The 26,173-nt window shown below is 40.4% G+C and overlaps 1 protein-coding gene across 2 annotated transcripts in view; it reads left to right on the top strand.

Annotated features, from left to right (window-relative positions):
- Nucleotides 1-26,173, top strand: part of tnksa (tankyrase, TRF1-interacting ankyrin-related ADP-ribose polymerase a) — a 103,428-nt gene that overhangs the window by 27,065 nt on the left and 50,190 nt on the right. The window contains exons 1-3 of one of the 2 annotated variants that reach the window (XM_006795560.3): nt 10,612-10,859; nt 11,087-11,123; nt 13,401-13,476. In XM_006795560.3, the coding sequence (XP_006795623.2) occupies nt 10,802-10,859; nt 11,087-11,123; nt 13,401-13,476 (171 nt within the window). In that variant the 5' untranslated portion in view covers nt 10,612-10,801. Of the gene's footprint in view, nt 1-10,611; nt 10,860-11,086; nt 11,124-13,400; nt 13,477-26,173 lie in introns of those variants that run through there. The other variant, XM_006795559.3, reaches the window with a different exon arrangement.

The raw sequence follows: 26,173 nt of genomic DNA, 5'->3' as shown, positions 1-26,173 counted from the left end.
TTGTGTCTCATGAAATTGCAATTTAAAGAAACTGAAATGTCCCCAACTGAGTGAAAACGTTTAACCCAGTGAAATCATCCAACATCTGAATGAAATCTGCAAAATTGTCTAAAGTTTCCTGAAGAGTCCATTGGCCCCTTAGTGAGAAACCAGCAGTTAAGTTTGTGTTTGACCATTCAGCTAGAAAGTATAGAAATATGATTTTGGGTCCATATCATCCAGCTCTACATATTGCTACATTATTATACTTTAAACCAGTGTGGCTGAGGCTTGGTTCTGATACAATGCAAAAGACTCCAAGGCCTTCTTGCATTGAACAAATGGAGAATCAAATAATTTTGAAGTTTCTTTTGGTCAGGAAAAAAAAAAACTTGTCATAGGTGGCTTTTCATCCCTGGGAAGGGGTTACAGGCCACGGTAAAAGCCTGCCACTGACAAAGAAACTAGCTGCAAGGCTATGCAGGATATATGAGAGGGACAGAAAAAAACGAATCCACCGAGAATAAAATAGCTTTGAGTCATTTTTGCACGGTATCCCTGTCGTCGTGTCAGAGCTGGAACTGGTACTAATCTAATTTGTTTCGCTGCAAGACCAGTTTTTATCCCTTGGAATCAATTAGAGCTTGTGTCCATCCTGCCCTGCTTTTTTAAGTCGGCAGTGCTCAGCAGAAGCTTTGGGGAAGCATTCGTCCCTACTCCTGCTGTTACTGTGTGACTGCGGAAGAAAATGCATTGTGTATTTCAACAGAAGCTGTGTATGTGTCTTGCGATGAGCTGAGGGTGTGCTGTCAGCAAACATTTATACTCTGTTGTAAATAAAGTTAAAAAGAAACCAAGGAATGGTCCATGGTGGGTAGGCAGCACTAACATAGCAGAAAATTATCCAAAGCGCTCTCACTAGGGCTGGCGGAAAATGATGAGAAAGCAAAGGAGTTGGGCTGTGAGATGGAGAGAATGGCAGTGAATGAAGGGGAGAAAAATACACTATATATTGTAGATAGAAAAGCAGTGGATAAATGTAGAAAGGGGAAACAGATATGAGTAAAGCACAAGAGAGAAGAAAAGAAAAAGATGAAGATGCTTTCCGGGTGAGGGTGACAGACGAACAGAGAGATGAATTGATGTGACTTAAGTGAATGCAGAGGGACTGGAGAAGTGTGTGTTGCGTTAACGGCCTAATCATGAAGACAAAGAACTGCTGTGGCTGCTCTGAAAGCTTTGTCCTGCTAATGCACAAACGAGCAAAGCCAAGCTTGCACCTGTGTGCACCTTCTGAGTGTGTACGTGAGAAAGAAAGAATTCCTGTGGCATGAGGGCAAAGTGTCTTGCTTTCCTACCCCCGTTATCAGTGGCATGCTCATTGATTCCAATGATGTGTACTGTTCGATTGGTGCCAGTGATGAAGGGGCCTCAACCTTATTTACCCTCAGACAGAAAGTCTGCACACTTTAGGAGCACAACATGATTAATTTTTGCTGTCTTCAAACCTTAAGAAGATAAAAAAACAATAAAATTACCTCATAAAAGAGGAAAAGCAAAGTGACAGTATTTTTATGCTTTATATCAGCGGTCCCCAACCCCCGGGCCTCTGACCGGTACCGGTCCGTGAGTCGTTTGGTACCGGGCCGCGAGAGTTGAGGCTCAGGTGTGAAATGTATGGGTTTTCAGGGTTTTTATCGGTTTTCAGCGTTATTTTGTTATCGTTTTTATTGTTAACTCGGTTTTCCTGGGTCTTTTCACGTGTGTTATGAATAAATCTTCTTTTTTTGGTACCGGTACTAGTTTTATTTTGTTGTATTTATCCGCGACACCTTAAAGCCCGGTCTGTGAAAATAATGTCGGGCATAAACCGGTCCGTGGCGCAAAAAAGGTTGGGGACCGCTGCTTTATATTTTGTGTGTGTGTGTGTGTGTGTGTGTGTGTGTGTGTGTGTGTGTGTGTGTGTGTGTGGGAGAGAGAGATAGGGAGAGATGCACGTTCAAGGTTCAGTCACCCCATTTGGGCCATTTTCCTACACTGAAATTGCCTTGTTTTCCACATGGCTGCACAGCTCCATAACACTGAGTAAGTTAGTGGAATGCAGCCGGCCACTCAGCAAGAGTAGACTGACAGAATTTGGTTAATGAACTAAAAAATAAAATAAAATAAGAAAAATGTGTTCACACCAATCTGTTTCTCCTTGATTTATCAATCGTTTGCAGAAGCCCTAAATGGATATGTGAAATCAAACAAGTGTTGCTACTTAGACAACATCTCAATATCTCTTTGCAGTTTAACTGATTATAGCCTGTTTTATCCTCCAGGAGTTGTATTTTTTCACAAGTTTACAAGTAATTTATTTTAATAATTTAGGAACACTAATTAAAAAAATGTGGGGGGGGTTTAACTTCAGGAAAGAACCTGTTGAAATATTTTGTAGAAAGGTTGTCTGGAGAAAAAAATTACTAATTCAAATTACAACTACATCTGTTAAACATGGCAGTAATATATTTTAGTAATGAACAGTGCTGAGCAGTCTGGGCCAGCGTGTGATGTCAGACTGATAAGGATCAGATGCAGAAGAATGAGCTGACGGCATTCTGCTGTGTTTCCTCTGGGTTGTTGCGTGACTCTTGTTTGTGTGCCTCATTCACGGAATCTGCATTATGATCTAATCTATCTATATTCATTCGTCCCGAGCAAACTTTGGTTTTACAGTTGTGTGCCTGTGCAGGAGGACAGTCCATGCTTGGGCCTCGTTCTTGTCCTTTTATATCTTTTCAAAAGGAGGTGGAGAGAGTCCATGCTGAGGTGTTGCGGCTTTTTTAGACAGGCTTATATTTACCAATATGATCCAAATTTTACTGCCTCTGAAAATAAGTTAGAAAAAGTGTATAATCGTCATTCAGCGGAGGGGTCCTTGAGCAATACTCCACTGACACCTTTTTGTATGTTATGTTTAAAAAGAAGATTATAGGGCAGAAAAAAGGCAGCTCACTAGAGAGGTAGCTGAATATATAGCTCACTATATAGTCACAAGGAACTTGCTGATTAAGGACATGTTATTATTTAATAAATGATTTAAGAATTGAAGTGTCCTTTGATAAACTTGATGTACATTTTTCTTGTGTAGACTCTTCTGTAGGCCGTTCTTTTGTATGGTTTAATTTTTTGAGCAGTTCTGCAGTTATAGTTGCCACATGAGTACGTGTTATGCATCAAACCATACTCTCTCTATATATGAAGACAATGCAGGGCGGTGTGACCTATCATTAATGTTTAATTGACCACTTGTGGAACAAATGGAACCGATGCAGCACACACTTGCTAATACTTGTGATTATTTTTAGTCTGCTGCTTTCTTTGTCTTCTTTCTACCGTGTTACTATCTATCTATCATAAAACATACCTAACCAAATAAATATAAACACACACTGATCACCCACAACATTAAAACCACTTAAATAATGTCCTACTTTTGTCTGTCCCCCTTGTACTTACAGAATAGCTCTGACCTGCTGTGGCATGAACAAAAGACTGCTGGGAGGTCTCCCTAGTTGTTTAACAATGATGTTTGTTGCCAGACATAACAGTTGAGAATGCCAGGACTCTCATTCAGTGGCTGATCGGTGGGTTTTTAAAACTGCTACAGAACATTTCCTGCTGTTGTAGGAACAGTTATGTGAAAACCAAAATGAACACACCTTTGTTCACCAGAGTGATTGCAATAATCCCAGAATAACCTCAGTTAAAAGCACAGTTTATATAAGATAATCTGGCTTTGCCCACTCAAGGTCACAGGCAGACGCATGGCGATTTTCTGTCAAGATGAATTACGCCCGGGTTTATCGAGGTGTACACCAGCTAATACATCGAGATTTTTACTTTTTCAAAACTCAGCGAAATAAAAGATGGTGAAGTTGGCGGCCAAAAAACACAATTAATCCAGAGCAGCTCTCTTTGGTGCACCACGCGAAGCGATTAATCACACGGTGTAAGAGGCGAGTGTGTATGAAGAAAGCCGAGGCAGCCAGCAAAGTGCCAAAAGAACCACTCTTATAAATTTCCGTTCATTCTTTTTGTTTTTTGATTGGTCTCAGCGTACACAGATCCACTTACAACCTCAGCAAGTGCGACCTTGCCGAGGATATAAGTGGATCGCTCGGCTCCTGACTCAATCCTGTGTTGTTGTGGGGCAGCAGATAACTGCTTCTACAGTAAATGATATTTGATTTGAACACACTGACACACACAAGCAGACAGCTGGGCGCTGAAGCGACTCATGGTCCAGTCAGCATAGTCTGTGCTCATACAGCCTTTTACTTTACACATACACACCTAGCATACAGGGTCTTTGCTAGATGGGCAAGATATATATATGCATTATATATAGTATTGTGACTGTTTGACATTGACTTGTATGACCCTGGACAGACACACACACACACACACGTGCATATACAGACATTCACACAAATGCGCATATGCAAAAAAAGAGAGCCTGCTTTCAAGCACACAACAATTGGAATTCAAATGGTGATCGCTGGTGTCTACTGCACTCTGCCAAGGCACTGTCTGGCACACACACACGCACACATACACACGCACACACACACATATAATATCATCATTCAGGAGGCAGCTAGCCTGTCCTGAGCTTTAACATGTCCTTGTCTCTTCTGTTTGGAGTCAGCAGGATTGTCCCCCCCACCACACACACACACACACACACACACACACACACACACACACGCTCTCTCTCTCAGATGTTTTCATACATACTAAAGCACATCCTCCTCTTATATCACATAGTTGCCTGTCTGTTATTACTCGAAAATACGTCGAAGCATCCAAACACCACGCTGTAATCTGAAAGACTATTCTCCTATTAATATGTGACATTTTAAGTATTTTGCTGTCCCACTGACTCACTATCACTTACCATGAGTGAGCAGTCGTGGTCTGACGCGATCCATTTTAAAAGCAGCCATCTGTTCACATCCTATGCTGCTCTTTGTTTGTTTTTTTTTCATCTCAGTCATGTTATTTTACCCTTGCAGAAAGGGGATGTTCAATCACTCAACATGTTTGCATCTTTATAATTGATTAGAGAAGCATTCCAGTAGCTTTGCTTGTAGTAAAATTTGTGTTTTATTGATGAGTGATTTGATTGAGTGTTTTGAGCCACTGTAATATACTTTTCTGGTCTTATATGAACTTCATTAACATCAAATTTTAATGTCTAGGATATCTTTCCCTTTATTAGCTGTGGCAGAACTTAAAATACCTCAAGTATCTGACCTTGTTTACCACTCCTGTGAAGTGGTCCTTCTGAGACCACTACCAGGCAGTGTTAATGAACAGGTGTTTTTCAGGTTGTGCTCTTTATTCAGCAGAGTCCTTATCTGTAATGAATTTGCTTTACTGTTTGTCGTTGGACAAAGCTTGAATTATTGATTTTCTGGTGCACTGACGTTTGGTCTGCCAGATCCCGCTTTGTGTACGGATTGTATCCAAAGCGTTTTAAAGTGCCACACACTGTCCCCTCTAAAAATATTCAGTCCAGCAACAGTTTAATGCTGAGAAAAGCCCTCAATACCCTTTAATTGTTTGTTTTCTTTTCCATTATCTATCACAGTGCTAAAATTAAGCTATTTTCCACATTTTACTTGAACAAGCTTCTGAAATCTGAATAAACTCCACTTGAGTGCCATCTGAATGCTGCTTCAGTGGAAGGAAACAGCTAAAGGAAGTCTGACCTCTTGTTTAAAGGCCTTACCATTTGTCACTCTCCCAAATTGTCTTAAATTCACATGCTGACCCCAAAGTACTGCAAAGCATGGCTTTCTTATTCTATAATTTTTTAAAAATGTACTTTTATTTTAAATGATTTTAAAACCATGAAACTTCCCGAGGACTTCCAAGTTTAAAATAGGTGGATTTTCTTGCCCACTGCTTTCAGTGGAAGAATGATATGAAAGCTGACCACTATCAAAAAGGAGTAGGTGTCATTAGTCATGTTTTGAAGTGGTGCCTGAAGCCTAGAAGCAAAAAGGGAGCAGAACTAACAGCTAACCTTTTGTTGTCCTTACTTGATATCTGTGTGTGAGAGATGCTAATTAAAACTGCTGAGCCGCAGTTAGTTTAAATCACTATAGCTTTCAAAGCATCTTTGAATCATCCTGTGGTTGAACGAGAAAGTATATCTCACTTTGTCTGCATTTCAGCTGCTTTATTTCTGCACTGTGTGTAACAGCACGCTCAGCTAAACATAACAACACTGAATGTGTTTGCATTCAGGTGTCAGTTTGGCTTAAATTGAATTAGGAGGCTGAGTCACTCCCTTCCTGCCACTAGTCATAACTCCAAATGTTGTTTTTATTTGAGACTTTTAAGTGAAAAGGGCCGAGCGTTTTAATGCAAAATGCAAGCCTCAGAGGTGAAAATAGTGGGCGTTGAATCAGTTAAGATTTTTTTTAAATTGTTATTATTTGCTTAAAGAAAAAACCCACTGCAACACAGAGAGGTTAATGTCACTGGTGACCTCACCCACTGACACCCACTCATGAATATCAAAAAGCCTTGAGGCTTAAAAGCTTGATTTTAACTCAGTAAAGTTCAAAGTGCCATAACCCTTTGAACTCTGGAAGAAGTTTAAAATGTGACAAATTTATATGACAAGCAAAAGAAAAGCAAAAGCAAAATGCATCTATGTATTCACAGACAAGTGTTAAAAAGGGCAAAGGCAATGAAATAATGGAGTAATGGATGGAAACAATACAAAATTAACAGCTAGAAAAGCGAGAAGACTGGCATATCAAAGCAGGGGAGAATTTATTGGATGAGAACTGCAATAACAACAGGATATACGCTCACCTGCCACTTTATTAGGTCCACCTCGCTAGTGTTTTTGCCTCCAGAAATGCCTAAATTCTTCTTGGCCTAGTTTCAACAAGCTGCTGGAAACATTTCTCAGAGACTGTGGTGTCACACAACTTCTGCAGATTTGATATGGAAGACGATCTGTTTCACCACATAGATCTTGTGACTGTGGAGGCCATTTGAATCATTGTCATGTTTAACCAACCTGAGATGATTTAAGCAGGCATCAGGAGACCAGTAGCAGCATGAACTGCTATAGCTGTGTAACTTGTAATGTCCTGTTTTAGCCGACAGTAGTGGCACATGATGTGATCTCCAGCTGCTGTAAGATGTAGTGGTTGTGGTCTTTATAACTTGATTGTAACAAGTTGTTATTTGAGTTACCTTTGCCTTCCATTCAGGTCGATGCAGGAAAATCCTGGTATATCCTAGTATTAGTACCAGCATGCCACGTCAGTCTTTCTTGCTCATTGTGATCCTTGGTTTGAACTTCAGCAGGTCATCTTGACCATGAAAATATAGCAGTAATGAAGAATTAAAAATGCTCAAAAATCAAATCAAATCTGGTACACCTATTGCCCCAAAATTAAACGTTAAGCTGACTTTTTAGCAAATCCACATGGGCAGATCTGAGGGAAGCCGACAGAGAAATTCGAAGGTCATATACCACAGTCTGAAAGGTTCGATCACCCCAGGTACTTTTGCTTTTGTTTGGGACAGTGTACTTCACTATAATCTGCAAGATGACGATTGAATGTGAAGGAGATCGGCAAGTGTGTAGAAGACAAGTCACCTACCGAAAAAACTCTATCTGCTAATGGAGTCTAATAAGAAAAAAAATACAAAAGTTGTGTGTGATGTTTATCACTATTCAGCTTTAACCTCCTAGGACCTGGCGTCCACATATGTGGACATCACATTTTGGGTTGACCAGATCACAATACAAAATTTTGCTCTACAAGGGCCTGACATCCACTTACGAGGACATTATACTGCCACTGTTCTATCGAACTTTTAAACAAATATCCTCATATGTGGATCTCATTTTTCTTAGAAACAAAAATCGGGTAAAAACAAAATCTGGTAATTCTTTGTTTTTACATTCATCAGGTCCCAATATGTGGAAATATCAAAGAGAAACTAAACTAAAAGTTCAATAATATAAATAATAGTAATAAAAATGATGATTAGAGTAACATTATGCACCTGGGTTCAGGGATTGTGACTGTCAGGTGTGTAATGGAAGAATGAATCTGTCTCCGAACATAAATTGGTTCTGTACTACATCTTCTAATTTGGTTTCCCCATCTCTCTCTACATGTGTCTCCTTTCTCTTTGTATTCATATTTTTCTATTGTCCTTCCTGTCTGTGCCCCTCTCTGCCTCCCCCACCACCCGATTCTTCTTCCTCTCACTGTTCTGCCTTAGCCCCCCTAACACCAATTATACTGTGTCAAATCCATGCATGTCAGTTTCCAGATCCCTAATCATCCCTTCTCTCTTTCATCTGCAAATCCTTTGTTCCTCCCTCCTCCCTCTTTTCCCTTCTCTGTAACCTTTCTTCTTTGCTCCTCGGCCTATACCCCACCCCTCCGTCTGCTCCATGTACACACAGCAAATCCTCCTCATCCTTTTTCCGGTTATCTCTATCACAGTTACCTCTCCATCTTCTTTTGATTATTTATTAATTTCCCATTTAAATTTTATACACTTTTCCTTTCTCTGTAGTCTCACTCAGAGAGGAACTTTGTTGGGTACATTCGTGTGAATATTGTCTCATGTTTAAATAAGTTCCCATGTCACTTTTCATTAGAAGTCACAAAGACTTTGGTGTTTTACTGGGCAGGCTCTACTTAGCAATGTCAATTTTCTATAGATGTTCTCGTTTACAATCCTGTCTTTCTCCAATATTTAGAGTTAACCAAGTGGAACATGTTCATTTTCTCTTTTTTACCACATTTTACTGATGAAACTGAACTGCTAATAAGCTTCTGCTTTTTATCTACCAAAGTTTTTTATAGAATAAAGATTAAAAGTGGACTCCTTTTAACATGCTGCAGCAACAGACCAAACCAAGCCAGTGTGAAAAAAAATGAACCCAAAAACTTTCAAGCTGTATACTTTATCTCATGATACAGTAACTTAAGCATTCTCTGTCAGAGTATGTGCTTAATATGTTAATATCCTAATTTTTGTGAGCATATTTTGGTTTTAGCTTCAGTTTCCTGTTCCCTTTCAGTTGATTCACTCTTTACGACACATAAGTATGGGATATGATGCCCCCTCTATTCACACCTTCAGGCAGATGACCTGTGATGACATGCACAGGGCCCCACCTGCACATATGTACCCTGGTCATCACAGTCATCCCTCAGTTCTTATGATTTTTACCTCACTAAGAACACTTCTGCTCTGTTGCGCTAGCTAGCTGTTGCTAATTAGCTCCGTTGTCTGCTGGCTTGAAGTTAGCTTTAACTGCTCCTGTTGTGTTACCCTCCACTGTGCAGTTGGTGCATAGACTGCCTGTGGAACACTAATTTTGAGTTACTGTGCAGTGTTTTTCTCTGCATTTTGGAATGGATACCAAACTGAAGCGAGCAAAGCAAAACACTTCTGTTCGCCCCGGTCCTCAGGGGTGTGGTATCCCTTTGCACTACAGCGATCAGTGCAATGCATTCCCAGTCTGCCTGGGGATTGCTCACGCTAGGAGCTAAGCCTGTGTGTTTTGTCGCCAGCTCTGTCGCTTGACCCTGGAAAGACAGGTGAAGTTTGTGGAAAAAGTGCTGGGACGGACAGCTGTCGCACGCACTACCCTCTCCTCTCTGAGTCTAGGCCCCTGGCCTCAATTAGCTGGACTGACCTCATGGAATATGTTGATGGGGTTAACCGAAGACGAGCCGAAACCATGCAGGAGCGCTGACCAAGCCCGTGCTCCCCGTGCTTGGTCAGTGCTCCTGCATGGTCCCTATAAGTTCAGCTCGACTCAACTCAATTTGGTTCTTGTGGGTGTTTTCATTAGCAGGTAGTACCTGGTACCAGGTGGGGTTTTTTTTTTAGTTCTTGCTTGGCTAGGGCTTCCAAGTGACCTGTGTCAGTACAAAAATGTGATGTCTACAGACTGCATGCCATCAGTTGGCCAGTCACTCGATGAGTCATGAGATCGACTCCTTTACGCTTTCAAAACCGCCATTTAAAAAAACAAAAAACAAAACAAAAAACAGCAACGGAGTAAATGGGTGCACAAAAAGTCTGACAAATAGGCATACACCGAGCTGGAGGTATACCATCGACGTTCCCCATTGTTGTGCTAAAAAAAGAAAGAAAAAAATTGTTTTTTGTATTTACTCATGTGTAGGTAAGATTTTATAGAGGGGGTTTTATTATCCATGATTTTATTTTAATATTACTGTAAAATTGGTGATTTTATTTTTAGTCCCCAGTTATCTATAACCACAAACCCTGAAGTAGGGCCAGTAATGCCAAACAGGCATAAATATGGAAGTCAGTCCAGCAGTATTACAGATGTGTTTCTCCCCCACCCAAGAACATCTGTTTCAGTGGCAGAAAAGACACATAGAGGAAGTTGTGAGTGTTTTGACTATAGTGTATGAGGGAGGCAGGGCTATGCGAGAGGGAGCGCAAGAGGGTGAGGAAGCAGGGGGAGGGGTTTGTTTATTTCAGGGTTTTTTTTTTTTTTAAATGGTAACTGCGCCTCCTGAGCCCATGGGGGGGGCAGGAAGACAGAGATAGAAAAAGAGGAGAGAGAGAGAGAGGGTGACTGAGAGAGGAACAGGAATGATGGAGAACGTGGGACGCTCGTTAGCAATATGAGCAGCGGCCGAGACATCGGAGACAAACGCGGCGAAGGAGAGAAGGATGGAGAGACGCACGGACGGATAGAGGCAGAGTGTGTGTCGGTCCTCCGCTCGTCGCCCAAACAATGAACGTGCTGTGGTCGCTGCCGGCAACACATCGTCACGGCAACCGGAGCCAGAGGGGTGCGCGCTGAGTGAGAATAGCAGAGAGGAGAGAAAGAGGAGGAGGAGGTGGAGAAGGGGGTGGTGGGGGTTGGAGAGGGATAGAAAGAAAGATGGTGTCTTCCCCCAATAGTCAGTGTGCGGGTCTTTACATGGCTCCTCTCTGCGCTTGATCATGTGTGTCTGTGTGTGGTTGATGTGTGTTACTGGCCAGTTGTCTGACACCATGATCTTCTGTAACCATCTAGGTGAATACAAGAAGGATGAGCTGCTGGAGGCGGCAAGGTGAGTACCAGAGTCTGCATGCTCTTCTTTGTTTTCATTTTTGTCATGCTCCCTCTCTTGCTTTCTTGCCTCTTTAAGCCTCCCTCTCATCTCTTGTTCCCCTGCTTACTTTCTTCTCAGCTTGACTCGCTGCTGTGGTTTCCCGTACCCATTTCTACTCTTCATGTATCTCCTTTCGCCCTCCACGTCTGATACCCTTTATTTTATTTCTCTGTTGTTGTTGTTTTTTTTTCATCCTCCACACTCGTTTGTTGTTTCCCATCAGAGTTCTCTTATTTCTGATTTCCTGCATGTTACTGTCACTCATGCTCTGCTCTTCTCTTCTCTTCTGTTTACTTGCCTTCTGATTTTTGTCTTTTCTTTGCTTCCTATTTGTCAAACCGTTTATCACTTGAGCCTCTTTTTTTTCTCTCCCCATGCACACACACTCAGCTCCCACACTAGACAGGTTTTTCAGATATAGAAAGCTCAGTACTTTTGAGCCAGTGACACTTGTGCATTTTGGAGGCATGTTATGGTTGCAGGCAGTGCATGTGGGCTGTGAGTGTGTGTGTGCACTTGTGTGTGTCTGCCTGTTTCCATCTCTGGGCATGTGGAAGTGGAAAAGCTTTCATTTAGGATTGCGTGTGGGTGGCTGATCGCTCCAGTAGACCCCCCTCCTGTCTCCCGCTCTTCCAGCCATGCACAGATGCACGCGCACATGCACATACACACACAATCGTAAGGCAGCAGCTGGCCCAGTATAGCATTACCACTGTATTATGGGGTCAGTAGGCTGTTTAAGTGTGAACTGTGAACCCACTGTGGCGCTCTCACAGCTGAGCCACTGACTGGCTTATCACACATGTCATTTTCCAGAATGTTTTTATTTTTTCTTGGTGTGTGTGTGTGTGTGTGTGTGTGTGTGTGCGCGTGTGTGTGTGTGCAAGCAAAAAAAAAAAAAAATATTTCTCTTCTTTTGTTTTTAACCGTGGCTCAATACATTCTTAATGTATGTGACAGCAAATATTAGACAAGGCAAATATGCAGCTGCTGCAGAAAGATGTCTGCCCTGTGAGGCAAATCTGTCCCTTTAAGGCCATCAGTCAGCTGACAAGAAACTCTGTGGTGATCTGTAAGTCTGGTGATATGTAAGTTGCAGGTGGGCTGTTGCTTTAGTCAGGGCTGTGAGTGTAAAAGAACTGCATTTCTGAAAACATTAAGAGACATAGCCAGAAGCTGGTCCATTAATCAACTTAAATGGTTTGGGAAATTTATTGGCTTATTCTTTTTTTATTTTTGCAGTCAGCTGCTGGGTGTAACTTTCTGATAGTGGCAAGAAAGCAGCGTAACATATTTTAGAAAATAGTGAGATATTCCTTCAAGTTTTGACTAATTTCAGAGAATATTCATGGCCACAGTGTAAACAAATATCCAACACATCATGCATCAAAAAGGAAGTCTCTCTTGTATTTGCTAACAGTCCTTGGAAAAGAAATAGAAGGAAAAAGGGGAAGCCACTGCACACTGGAACTAGAGGTGGACAGGAAAAATTGCAGAAGAAGTGAGCAGGAGGAAAATAGAGGAGATAACTATGAGGAGGGGAGAACTAAGAGATGGGAGGTAATGGTGGTTGGAATGGGGTGAAAAGCAGCTACGAGAGTGAGGAAACATGGAAACTTCACTCTGGGAGAAGGACTGGATGTGAATGTCTTTTTTAAATTTTAAATAGAGTATGAAAAATATAGACACAAAGAGAAGGAAAGAGAGGTCCAATCAAAGAAGGGATAAAAGAATTAAAGAGGAACATGGAAGAATGGGACAGTAATCCTTTTTTTAAACCAACTGACAGCTTCTTCTTTTATGGCTGTCAGGGTGGATGGTAGTTGGATTGGCTGCTGCCTTGGCATCACTTCCTGGTGGTCATCCAATGTCAGGCCAGTCAGTCCAAGAACCAGGAAACACAGATCAGCAGTACAGACAAAATCTTAATTCCTCTTTAGCTAGGTGGCCAAAGAGGCATCTCTAATTGATTTTCATTGCATATTGCACTCAATTGTACAGGAAAACACTAGTCCATCCAGCATCGGTCCATCCTCCAAACATTTCCTCTGCCACTACGTTTTTGCAGATCAAATTTCTCAGGCTTTTTGCCTCAATCTCAAGCTTCTTATCTAATTTTTCCTCATTTTCTCTCCTCCACACTGCTGCAGAGCAACGGTGCTAATCCTCTGTGGTGGCAGTGATTGTTTTCTGTCTAACGTTTGTGTGTTTATGTATGTGTGTGTGCATTTGCAGGAGTGGAAACGAGGAGAAGCTAATGGCCTTGCTTACGCCGCTCAACGTCAACTGCCATGCGAGCGACGGCCGCAAGGTAAGAGTAAAGCGTGTACGCACAAAAGCGTATCCACCCACACAGAGTCGAGCAATAATAAGCTCATCACTCATTTCCTGAGCGACTGAGCAACTCGGAGGGGTTTTAGGGGTACAAAACCAACCAACTGGTAGTTTTATTTTATTATTTCGCCCAGAAAAGTTAAACAAATGCTGGTATTGTCAGCTGTGGGCCTTGGCTTTATGAAATAATCCTAGCACTCACCAGCAGGCTTAGCCTTTCTCGGCTGTCAGTCAATAAAATGAATAGATGAAGACACAAAACTTTCCGTGAATAAATTAGTACCCGTGCTGAACAATAGCAGAGGATGACAGGACGCACGGTACTGTCACACTCAGGGATAGCTCTTTTATGGTCTCTGAAACAAAGGTACAGTTTTTGTTTTTTTTTCCTTCTTTTTCAGCTGATTGAAGTATATGCAAATTGTGAAGTTACCCCCCAATAGCATACTTGTATTTGAATGTATGCACTACTGCAATTGCATGTACATGGATTAGCTTTGAATAGTAAGAAGAGTGGAGAATGGATTCAGGTGTGTTCATTGATAGTAATGAAAATGACACAGTTCCCATCCTATTCCTCATTCAAAGCAAATTATTTTGTGCAAAATGAGCCGAGGCTTTGAAGGACACACAGTTAAGGGTAACCTTTAACACGGAGGTATTTATATAAAAGATTAAATAGTAAAGCTAAAGTTGCAGGTATGATTTATTAAGAGTTATAGGCTTAAAAACCCAGCTTATCTGCTCCATAAGGCCTGTAAAGATGTAGTGTGATTGACAGAATGGCTAGCAACATGCTTGAATGACCTCTGAGCAGCCTTTTTGATAATAACATTGATCATTCTGACTGGCTGTGGAGAAATATGTGAGAACTTGAAACCAGTGAGAGATGCCCAGACAGAAATCTTTCACATAAAATATCTATAAGTGGTCAAACCTTGGCAGAACTTTTGAGTACCCTTCACTCAGAAATATAAGGTGACTAAGATTGTTCAGCCTTGGCAGAGCTTTGCAATCTCTTCACAACCTTCATGCTTAAGCAACACACAACCTTCATGGTCAAGTTGTTGTCTTGTAGTTTCTGTATAATGCCCAGTTTTGGATTATAAAAATTGCCTTCAAAAATTCCTGAATCCACATCTACATCCAGATCGACTCAAAAAGTAAATCACTTGTTTGGCCAAGGCACCATCTCTGGTAAGATTTTCACTCTGGTCTCTTTGTAACCTTCAGTAATCATTCTAACAAACAGACAAACTGAACCAGTCATATAACCTTGTTGGTAGAAGCAACAAGCAATCTGTCCGTTGTCATGTGGAGTTCAAGTCCTTGATAAGATGCCTAGTTTGTAAGACACCTTAGGTACAGTAGCTTGAGTCTAAAATGCAAGTCATGTGAAGGGATGAATAGAGTCCCTCCTTTTAAAGACATTTTAGAGACATTAAATTAAATTTGTGAAATTAGCTTTGATTTAAATTAATGGTCATCTTGGAACAGTTCTCCGAACATGTCCAAGGGAGAGTAAAGGAAAGCCTGGTTAATTAGGAGGCACCCAAGTGTGGGCTCATTTCCAGTACTGTCAGATACAAAGCTCAACATACTGAAAGCTGCTTAGTGAATTGGAAGCACAGTTTACAACTTTTCCCATAATGGTCATATGGAGGGTATATTGCAGAGTTCTTTAGGGTCCTAAAATTGAGTCTAAAATGCTATCAATCATCTAAAGTTTAAGCCTCTAAAATGTCTCATTTGACGGGTCATAAAAATGTATTGAAATTTGGAAGCTAATGTTGTAGAGAGTTGATTGCACATTCAGTCTTTTAAATGTTTTTTTTAAAATGTTATTGTAATGATTACACTAAAACGAAAATAGCAATATGGATGCAATAACGACGATTAAAAGTTGCGTGGCTTAGTCAGAACCTGCTGTAGTTTGTGTCAGAATCTGGTGTGTGGGCTGGCTCAATATCTCCTCCCATGAAACAAAAATAGCAAAAAAAGGATTAAAAAAGTAGAAGTTAAAAATCTTTTTGTTATGAGAGCATTCAACAAGAACAGTTGGAAAAACCCAGATTGCAAACTGTTCTTTTTTTTTTTTGCAAAAAAAAGAAACAGAGTTACTGTCAACAAGTCAGAAAGACTTGAAGTGGACAAAAGATGCCACCGATGTTTCCCATCGCCCAATAATGTTCTGTGTTTACATTAGGACCATTACCAAGTGCAACCCAGGTATAACTCACTCTGTAGCAACAATTTTAACTCTTATATCTTTCTTTGGGGATAATGTTTGAACACTAACACAAAGATCAGGGATGTTCTGGAGTTGGGACATGATGGCTTAACAGTGCTGATAGATGTCAACTGCTTTAACTCTTTCCCCCATAAAGATAAGACATTATTACAGAAACTACTCTGTTTGGGAAAGAGCTTCAATGGTTACTCCTAGTAGGGCTAATGAGTTAAACCATGCTGACCAATTCTGACTAGACAAATTCATTTGTTTACTCTTCAAGCCTCTCTGGGACTCCATTTTCCCTTTCTTACAACTATAGATGTGAATTAGGAGTTAAATAACATTCATAATGGTCTAAAGTAAACTTTCAGAAACCCTAATTATAATTAGACCTTTTACTTAGTTGAATAATGCTACAGTTGAATATTAATAATAAAAGTGAGATGAGACTGTAGCAGTCAGCTAAGGTTGCAGTTTGAAGTTAATTCTGATCTCATTAGCTTGCAGAGGATAAAGTGAGAACTTAGAACTTGAAAGAATGCCAGCCATGCTAAATGAAATGCCAGGTACAACACCAAAAGTACACAGCCCTACAGAGAAAAGTGCTGTGTTATATCCTGTTAACTTAATGGAGAAACTTTTGTGACTACAGCCTCACCGCATGCGTCCGCAGAGAGCCCTGAGCCTAAGGTTGAGCTCTGCTGCATTGCAGCAGCACATCTGGCTTATGACTGATTAGTCCCTCGGATGAATAACTGGAAGGAGAAGCAAACTACTCTTCTAGTTTTGTATTTTTGTAGCTTTAGTTGAAGTACTCCCTCTGGCCTTGCACATTACTGTTTTCCAGCCTGACAGAAATAAAACCTTGTTTTTTTCCTTGAGAACAGAGTAAGACAGTTCCACTTTTCAGCAGCGAGTGTCCAAACAGTTTTGTGGTCCCACTTGAGCCCTTATCGAGTCTCTCTTGGGTTTTTTACTCTGAACTGTTATTCTTTTCAGCGGAGAAGAGACTGAGAGTTTAGATTTTCATATTAAACTAAACCCAAACGTTTGTGCTTGTTGTATGTCAGATTATGTTAGAAGCTCATCTTGTGACAAGCCACGGTTTTCAATAACAGTAAAGTACTGGCTGCTAGATTACCAAGGTTTTAACTGTTATTTTACAATTTTCCTTTAAACAAGAACAACAGCTTCTTAATGTAAAGTACTGCAGTGGAGTATAATACTGTTATCTGTTGGTTTCTTTGGTTTTCTTACTGTAATCTCCATAAACATGACAGTAAAATGTATTAAAATAAGTTAGATCTATAGCTGCAAAAACAAAAACAGGGTAAACCAGGTGGCAATCTCCATGTTCTTATTAATTTACACTGAATTCAGTCCTTTATTTTCTTTTACTATCAGCTTTTATCTAAGGATGTAACAGTACCAGAAATGTAGTAGTTGGTGCTTATAGGATGTTATAGGACCTTAGCCTTCAGTATCTGGGCTGCCTGCTCAACCAAGTGGGAGCCTTATGTTTTTATTTTATCTCCAGTACCACTAGAAGAGCAGTTTAGCAAGATTTTGAGTTCGAAATAATCGTTCTTTACTTTGTACTGGGCTCATTTTATCGTCTCTGTTGTCTTTCCCATTAAGTCAGTTATGTTGGCAACCCTCAAAAAAACAAAAAAGGAGCAGTAGGTTGTTGCTACTGTTGTGCACACTGTTTACCTGAGATGAACATATTAGGCATATGTAGGGATATGCTCTGTATACAGAGCCAGACTCATTTGAAACTTTGCTCATGTTCATGTACGTCAAATATTGTAACCGTATATATAAAAGAAAATGAGGAAAATCCAAACAGGTCTACTTTAATCCATTTAGGTCCATTCACTCCTTATCATAAGAGTGTCCTCGATATGAATTGCACTCAGTTTAGTACAGTAGGGCTAATAGGAAATGATCATGCTCCCCTCAAAATGATCGATTTATGGAGAATTGTCCATAAATCGAGCAACTATGTCCTCTGATTACACAGCATATGTTTGAATTTCTTTGCAGTGCGTGCTAAATGAGTGATGATAGGGACTGAAGATGGATTATAAGCAGACTGAAGGCACAGAGTCTAAAACATGAGTGGGACTCTACTGCAAAAGAAAACATGGCACCATACAATGAAATGTTATAGCAGCTTGCTGTTACTATTTTTCTCCCTTGAGGCATCAACATGCTCAGTGTGTAACACTTTTCAGAAAAATCAGTACATTCCCTTTATTTTTTAAAGCATTTTTTTTTAACATTTGGAGTTTTAACTTAGTGGTCTGGTTATATTTTTTTCAGTAAACAGATATCTGCAATTTATTGGTCACCGATGCAAAACGTGCAGTACATTATTGGTTGCTATGGCAACTGCTGGGACAACCAGGGAGCCAAAGAGATCCTTTCACCCTATACTTTTGGTAACTGTCATATTAATGCTACAACAGCCTTGAGGAGGCTCTTTCCTCTAATTATGGGTACTTGGGTGTGTTGTTGATGATACTCAGCTGCAGCTTGTATTCATCACATCACTCCCGTATCTGTAATCCCGTAACCCCAGGGATCAATAAAGTATTCTGATTCTGATTCTAATTGTGAGAGAGCATCCTCTAGCTATTATCTGTGCAGGTGGCCTGCTGGGGATGTGAGACCCCAGAGGGAAAACCGTATAATTTGAAATTCTTTGGATATGCAGGGGACAACTGCAAGAGATCATTGAGGGATGCCGAAATTTAATGGAGCATGAGTATAGAAACATGCAGCCTCATCCAGAGAATAAAAATTGTGTTCAGACAGATACTGAAATGACCTCTTCTACTTAATCTGTATTTGTAATGCTCTTTAATTGCCTGGGCTGAAAGCACTCATGCAGGGTAGATGGAATACATTTGCACTCCAGTGCAGATTCATCCTCACTATGGTCTTAGGATATTCTAATGGGGGTACGACTAACAGAAATTATTGAATTCTACTTAATGGTTGTAGATATTAGTTGAAACTGGGGGATAGTAAAAACTTTTGCAGTGCAGTCCCTTCACTTAAGCAACCAAAGCACAGTCGCCTGATGGAAAGTGTCAGAATAAAAACACTCAATTGCAGAAAATGAAATAATGGGTATTACACAATACAGATGCAAATTCTTAATGTAATGTGTGTAAAAAAGCAAGCGTGGCATGTAGCATAAAGGTATACTGATGGTTGGAAACACTGCCAGCGAGCTATATTAATGCAGGCCATTATCCTGAAATAAGATTATTATAATATACACAGGCATTTGCCCCAAGTTCTGAAAAAGTATGCAGATGTGCAAAACTTACATAACTTAACCAGCACTTTAAAAACAAAATGTGCAATATTTCAACATATAAAATATTGACATTTATCATCATAAACAAGAGGGGAGCATCACACTCACACAGATAATGAAAGGGCACTACACAGAGCCTGGAAGAGTCCTAATGATTGATAATAATGGTACTCCTCTTTAAAATTAAAGAAGAGTCACTGCTGTCTCTTTCGGTCTTCCTCTCTTCTCCAGCCTCTTGTTCTCCATTTCAATTTAATTAGATATGGCACAGACTCTCAGTCTCTCCCTTTTCAACCACACATGCGTACACACACTCCCACGAACAAACAAAGATCTGGAGCATAAATGTTATCTGCAGACGGCTCTTTGAGAATTAAAAAGCTCTGCTTGTATACAACATACATGAGAAGAGACGCACAGAGGGAAGGCAAACAGACAGAAAGAGAAACAGACCTTATGCCCAAAAGTATGTGGACGGGCTACGGTCAGAGTCAAAGCTTTAATCAATCACAAACAGGATGCTGTCTTACGGGTAATTGGCGTATCCGTAATGCTCTTTAGCTACATTAACAAACAGCTCATCTCCCTCAGTGTGTGAGCTCCCGCTAGTTAGCAGTTTTAGAAACAGAAGTAGTCTGGTGCGAGGATAAAGAAGAGCTGGCATGGAAAAAAGAAGCTGTGTTGGTTCTTTGAGCACAATTTTGTTATATGTGATGCAGGATTAAGTTACAAGGTACGTAATTACTACAAGGGAGGGGGAAAAAAACCACATTAGGTTTGTTTCAGTATCTTCAAACAGCCACGTCACTTAATGTGCTGAATAGGGGCAAGTTAAGCAGAAATGCCCAGATCTCCCTCACTGCAGCCACCTCATCCACCTGTTCTGGGACACACACACACACACACACTCTAACATACACACACACACAAACACACACACACACACACAAACACATTGCAATCACAACTGAGAGATGTAATCTCTCCAGCGTGTCCTGGATCTGCCCTGGTGCCTCCTCCCTGTCTGGAACTCCTCACTTAGGAGGTGCCCGGGAAGCATCCTGGCCTATGGTGTCCTAGTGACATGCCTGTTCATGGACACCCTTATGTTCAAACATGGTTTTAGTTCTGGACAAACTGCCGTTAGCACAGAAGCATCAACAATAACAGAACACAACGTTGTGTTCAGGTTGGGCAGGCCATTCCTCCCAGTCACATTTTCGGTCTCACTGTCATTTCCCACGTGAGATTCCAAGTCCCTCAGTAGGACAGTGGAGTCACCAGATTGGGCATCTTTCATTACCCTTATCAGGGACCCCCAAGAAGGTTGGGTACTTTACACTGTACTTTAAACATACTGAAAACAGTCAGGACCCAGGCCTGTGTTCAGGTATTTGTGTGTTAGAGTAGGCCAGAAAAGGCATTGTCCACGTCCAGTTAGCTAGCCTCAGCAGCCAGAGATTGGACTGCCAAGGTCCAATCCTCACTGCACTGAACCCTTTGGCCCCTCCTCTTGGGTTCCAAATAAAAGCAGTGGGAAAAAAAGCTTTGAAAATGCTTTTTTTTCACTACTGAAAGAAAATGTCTACTTTGAAGATTTATATGTATTTGAGAAATACTCATTAGTGCATAAGACAGTTAATCCTGACATTGATTTTATGTGACAATGCCAGCCCTGTGGTCAGGTATTTGCATCCATTTGGTCATGTGTTGTATGTAGGCCTTTTCCAGTCACTGTTTTCCTCTCCACAGCTCTATTTCTGAACCTCTCCTTCTTATTACACTCCACCACGATATAGATGCCCCTTTGTGTATGTGTGCCTGCATGTGCATGCACTCAGATGATTGAGGAGCCATCAGAGTGGGTTATTATTAACACAGCTGAGTGGATGGTGTTATCAAGCTGCCTCTATTGAAACCTACCGCTTACTCCCATGTACACACACATACATGCACACACACAATCTTATAGCTCTCAGATTGCTTCTTTATGAAAATGGCCTATGCTTTCTGACTACCCACTCTGTACACACTGAGGTTCCACATGCGTACTCGTCATGTCTTATATGTTCAGTTTTACCTTCTTATAGCTTCTGCTGCACTGATGCTCAGCAGTTGTGCTTGTAATCTAGTTCTCTGTTTGGTTTTCAGGGAATACATTTCAAGTTTTGGATTGTGTCGAGCTGCCTCTGCTGTGAATGTGTGTTTGCATTTGTTTGTGTGTGTTTGAGAATATTGTGAGTTTTTGGATCTATATCTCAGCAGTGAGAATCATCACCCACTTGTGTTCCTGCTGGCACGAACATCAAAGAAATACACAACTAAAGAGCAAGAGCAAGACTCAGTGTTTATCGTTCCCATTTGATGAACAACAAGGATTTCAAAACTTTTCAGGAATACAGCAGCAAATTTTTAACTCCAAAGAAAAAATGGCTTTGAAATTTGTTTTAAAAATCAGGACCTCTTAGTCTCTTTTGTTTTCTTTAAAGACTGTTATTTTTTTACTTTACTTCTGATAACTTAAATTAGATGTCAAAAATATTTTTGAAGTCATATAAGAGGTCAGTAAGAAAAAACGAGCAGTGAAAAAATATAAATAGCTTTGCAATATTTATTAAACTTCTAAGTATTTATATAAATAATTAAAATTCTTGACCTTGTTTTTTCCCCGTCATCTTGACATATTATTGACTTATCTGTCAGAATGGGAAAAGAACAAAGCAGTACAATTGTTTCATACAGCAATATCACAAATTTCACAGTTGGTGCATTATTAGCTTACATGCTCACCAGCAATTATGTTAAGTACACGTATTCTGCTGCTTTTTAATGTCAATATCTAACCTGACAATCACATGGCAGCAACTTGGTGCGTTTAGGGATGTACACATGGTCAAGACCTGCTTAAGTTCAGTCTGATCATCAGAATGGAGAAGAAAGATGTTTCAAGCGACTCTGAATGTGGCATTGTTGTTTGTGTAATACAGGCTGGTCGGAATATAGAAACTGCTGAGCTACCGGGATTTTCCCCAAATAACTATCTGTAGGATTTATAGAGAATGGTCAAAAACAAGAGAAGATATCTAGTGAGTGGTAGTTCTGGGAGCAGAAACACCTTGTTGAAGCCAGAGGTCAAAGAAAGATGGTCAGACTGTTTTGAGCTTTTGAGGAGACAACAGTAACTCAAGTAACTTCTGTGAAGGTTCTCCAATAACTACTTGTTACAACCAAGGTATACCGAAGAGCATCTCTAAAAGCGCAACAAAGCAAAGCTAGAAGCAGCAGAAGACCACACCAGGTGCCTTTTCTGTTAGCTAAAAGCAGGATACCAAGCCTACAATTCACACAGGCTAACCAGAGTTGGACAATAAAAGATGGGAAATCATTGTCTGGTGACATTTTGGCCCTCCTGAGCATCATTTAACATCACTTTATGACCACAGTGTACCCATCTTCTGATGGCTGCTTTCAGCAGGATAATGTGCCATGTCATAAACCTCAAACTGGTTTCTTTAACTGTATTCAAATTGCCTCCACAGTCACATAGAGCATCTTTGGGATTTAGTTTAAGAAGAAATTCAAGTCATAGATGTGCAGCCCCCCCAAAAATTCCAGCAGCTAAAAAATTTTCCAGCAACAACACGATGCATTTGTGTCAATTTAGAGCAAAATCTCTGAGGAGTTTTTCCAGTACATTGTTGAATCTATGCCATGAAGAATTAAGGCAGTTCTGAAGTGACCAGGGAGTGTATATTTAGCTACATTTTCTTTCAATAGAATTTGTCATTGTGGAAGTTCTGTAGTTTTTCTTGTCTTTTCAGGAAAGTTTGGTTTCTGAGCTTTTACTGTTGAATAGAAAGATGTCCATTTCATTCCAGATCTAAACCCTCTTTTTATAAATATAATGTATTGGCTTTCTTTGTAGTGCTTCCTTAGTATTAAGCCCCTAGTTCTTGGTCTCGTCTTGGGATGCTTTTGAGTCTACAATTTAGAGTCAAGGTCAAGAAGTTCTATTGTGTTTAAAAATCCAGGGAAATATATAGACGGTCAAATGAATGCCTGTAAATTCTGCTTGATGGAAGATTTTTAATAGTGAACTTGGGGTGTTTGTGAGTGTCACCGGATGTCCTGTCTCTGGAAGATTCACAAGCATTTTTTTTACTGTCCGGATGAAAAATAGGCCAAAGAAATGTTTGTTTTTTCCAGTGACAAATTTAACCTCTTACTTTAATATGTAGACTCCTGCTGGGAAGGATCTGTATCACTATTAGTTTGCTAGTATGCAGTAATGAAGTGATGAAGTGCAAACAGCTCTTGGGTTCCAACGTGTGAAGATTTAAATGGTATACTTTATACATATTCATGCCAAAAGAAGAAAAGCAATTCAAGTTAATAAACATCTACCTAGAGAATATAACATTTGCAGGCTTGTCTAAGATGGAAAGTCACAAGGACACTTTCTGGTTTTTATGAGATATAGATATATATATATCTATCTATAGATAGATAGATAGATATAAAACTTTATTTATTTATTTATTTTTTTATGTATTTATTTTTTTCCCCTGACACTACATTTTGAGCTGCTGAGCTTTAAACTTTCCATGGAGCCGTGAGCTCTTCTGTGTTTTTAGCTGGGAGGCAGAGCAGATTGACAGGTGATGGCTAAGATATCAGTGTGCGCGACTGTGCGAGTGTAGATGGAAAGCTCAAGATGAGAAGACTTACTGTAGGTTATTTATCTTCCAAGATGCTGGCTTAGCTGAGCTGTCAGCAGCTTATAGTGTGTATGTGTGCGTGTCAGTGAGAGGAATAGCACACATTTTGCTAATATGCTTATTGATCCAGTCATCTGACACTACTCATGTTGTTAGAGCGTCCATCTACTGAGCCCTGACTGGAGTACTTAAGTAGCTGAAATGTAGCCAAGCTAAGATCAATTATTACTCTATTTTAAAGTTATTTTTGATTTATTTTTTTAATGTCATTGATCATCTAAGGGCAATTACTACTTGCAAGGGAAAAATGTGTGTTCTCTAGGGATGGGTACCGGTATCTGGTGCCATGATGGCACCGGTTCTGACATAAATGGTAGTAACCAGACCGAAAAGCAGCGCACATTTCGGTGCTTTATTTCGGTGCTTTTTTTTCCTGAGATGTGATACACTTTGAATTCTAGCCAATCATTTTACGTTTCCGAGAATAGTAGGTGGGTCCAGGTATGTACGTTCTTTTAGAGCAGAACTACAGAATAAAAATGCCCAATGCGAAGCGGTCAAAAGTCTGGCTGTACTTCACAGCAAAAGATGCAAACTCAGCAGCCTGCAACAAGTGCTTTAAGCTGATGCTGTGATACTGTCAAAGGAAGTAACACCTCAAATCCGATGAAACACCTGGCGACGCATAGCGTTTTTTTAAAAGCTGAGAAATGCACCGTATTTGATAGCTTGCTGCGAGACCTCACACCGAGCGCATCTACTGCGGGTGTGGTGCCTGTTATCGGACCCGGAGTTTGCAACATCCCCCAAAAACCGGAAGAGGAGAGTCCTGGCCCCTAGCCCTGCCAGTGTAGCAGAAATGATGACTGATGATGATGGCAGCAGCAGCCGTTCTTCTATGCGTGAGTAGCTTAATGTTGCTCATGTGTAATTTATGTTGAGTAGGCTAACCACGTTATTAAATTAATCCATGTAAGGTGAACTAGCAAACACCGTCGTAGTTACATGCAGCTGTCTTCTTGTTTGATGGCAGATACTCCCTTCACCCTGGCCAAAAAGGCTAAAATGACCAAAGAAAAAGTGGAAAACAGTTAAACATGAGAGGTTTTTGGACAAAGTTTGTGTTTTTTCCATTGTTTAAGCACTGCTTCCAGCCAAGAGTGATACCATATATGTCCCATAGCTGCAGAAAAGACTAACATTGTTATCTTTTTACAAAAAAAAACAGTTGAACATTTTTGGTTTTTGGACCAATTTTGTGTTCTTCATTCTTTAAGCACCGGTTTGAGCACCGTTTAAGCACCGGCACCGTTTCAAAAGTACCGGTTTGGCACCGGTATCGGATAAAACCTAAACAATACCCATCCCTAGTGTTCACTGCAGTATATATCTCTTTGTGACATGTTTTACCAACCTGTAGCAAACTCCAGCAACCATTTGCCAACCAGGTGGGAATACATTTTTTTCCTTTACAACTGGTCATTGCCAGAGGTCGGTCTTGTGATGAAAGCCTTAGTTGATGAAAAACATTTAAAAAAGAAGTTAAAACAAGCTTTAAAATATGCATGAATGCATTTAAGGCCTAGCTAACACAGCTAGCACAGATATTTTACATAGAAGGAAATTTAATCACTTCCTGCTAGAGAGCCATATTGCTGCTTCTTACAATATCTTTCAGCTCTAAAATATCTATATCTTCCCCTTGTACCCTCATGCACTAATGGTGGATGGGTTCTCTAAAGTGATTTCCAAATGCCATTTCATGATCGGCCTCAGTACAAGAAAACACTGACTACTGCCAACTCATTAATATGTAACTATAAATATCAGCCATGCATGCCATTGTCAGGATTTTACTGTACAACTTAACAGGTACATGAATATGTCTGTCAACTCTGCAGGATTCTTTTCTTTTTTTTTCCAACCTGCTGATTGTTTATATGAGACGCAATCATAACATCATACAAGTCTGCTCATAAAAAGCAAAAACATTGCCTTAATTAAATTCAGCTGCCTTAATTAAAGTCCCCTCCTTGGGTAGTACTGGAATACTTCCAGGGCTGCAGCAAGGAAGTGGAAGTCATGTTCCTATTTTGGGGAAGTGGATGAAGTCACAGCCAGGCATGCAGCACAGTTGGTGGCAAAAATTGTGTTGATGTGGCAAAAATTAAAAAAATAAATAAATCAGTTTTCTTTGTGCCAGCAGACAGTTTACGTGGTGCACTGCCCTCTGAGAGGATCCTGACCTGATGCACTTCAGGGCTGTTAGGAGAAAGAGTTGTGGCAGCGTTATTCGATAGGTGGGGAGTGCAGCATGTCTTGAACCTCCAGGGCAAAGTTGATGAATAACATCAGAGCTGCACACACACACTTAAACAACACCAAACAAAAT

The sequence above is a fragment of the Neolamprologus brichardi genome, chromosome 7 (assembly GCF_056152115.1).
Source record: "Neolamprologus brichardi isolate AB-2024 chromosome 7, ASM5615211v1, whole genome shotgun sequence".
Classification (NCBI taxonomy): Eukaryota; Metazoa; Chordata; class Actinopteri; order Cichliformes; family Cichlidae; genus Neolamprologus; species Neolamprologus brichardi.
The sequence above is the reverse complement of the archived record's forward strand: the minus strand, read 5'-3'. Positions and strand labels throughout refer to the sequence as shown.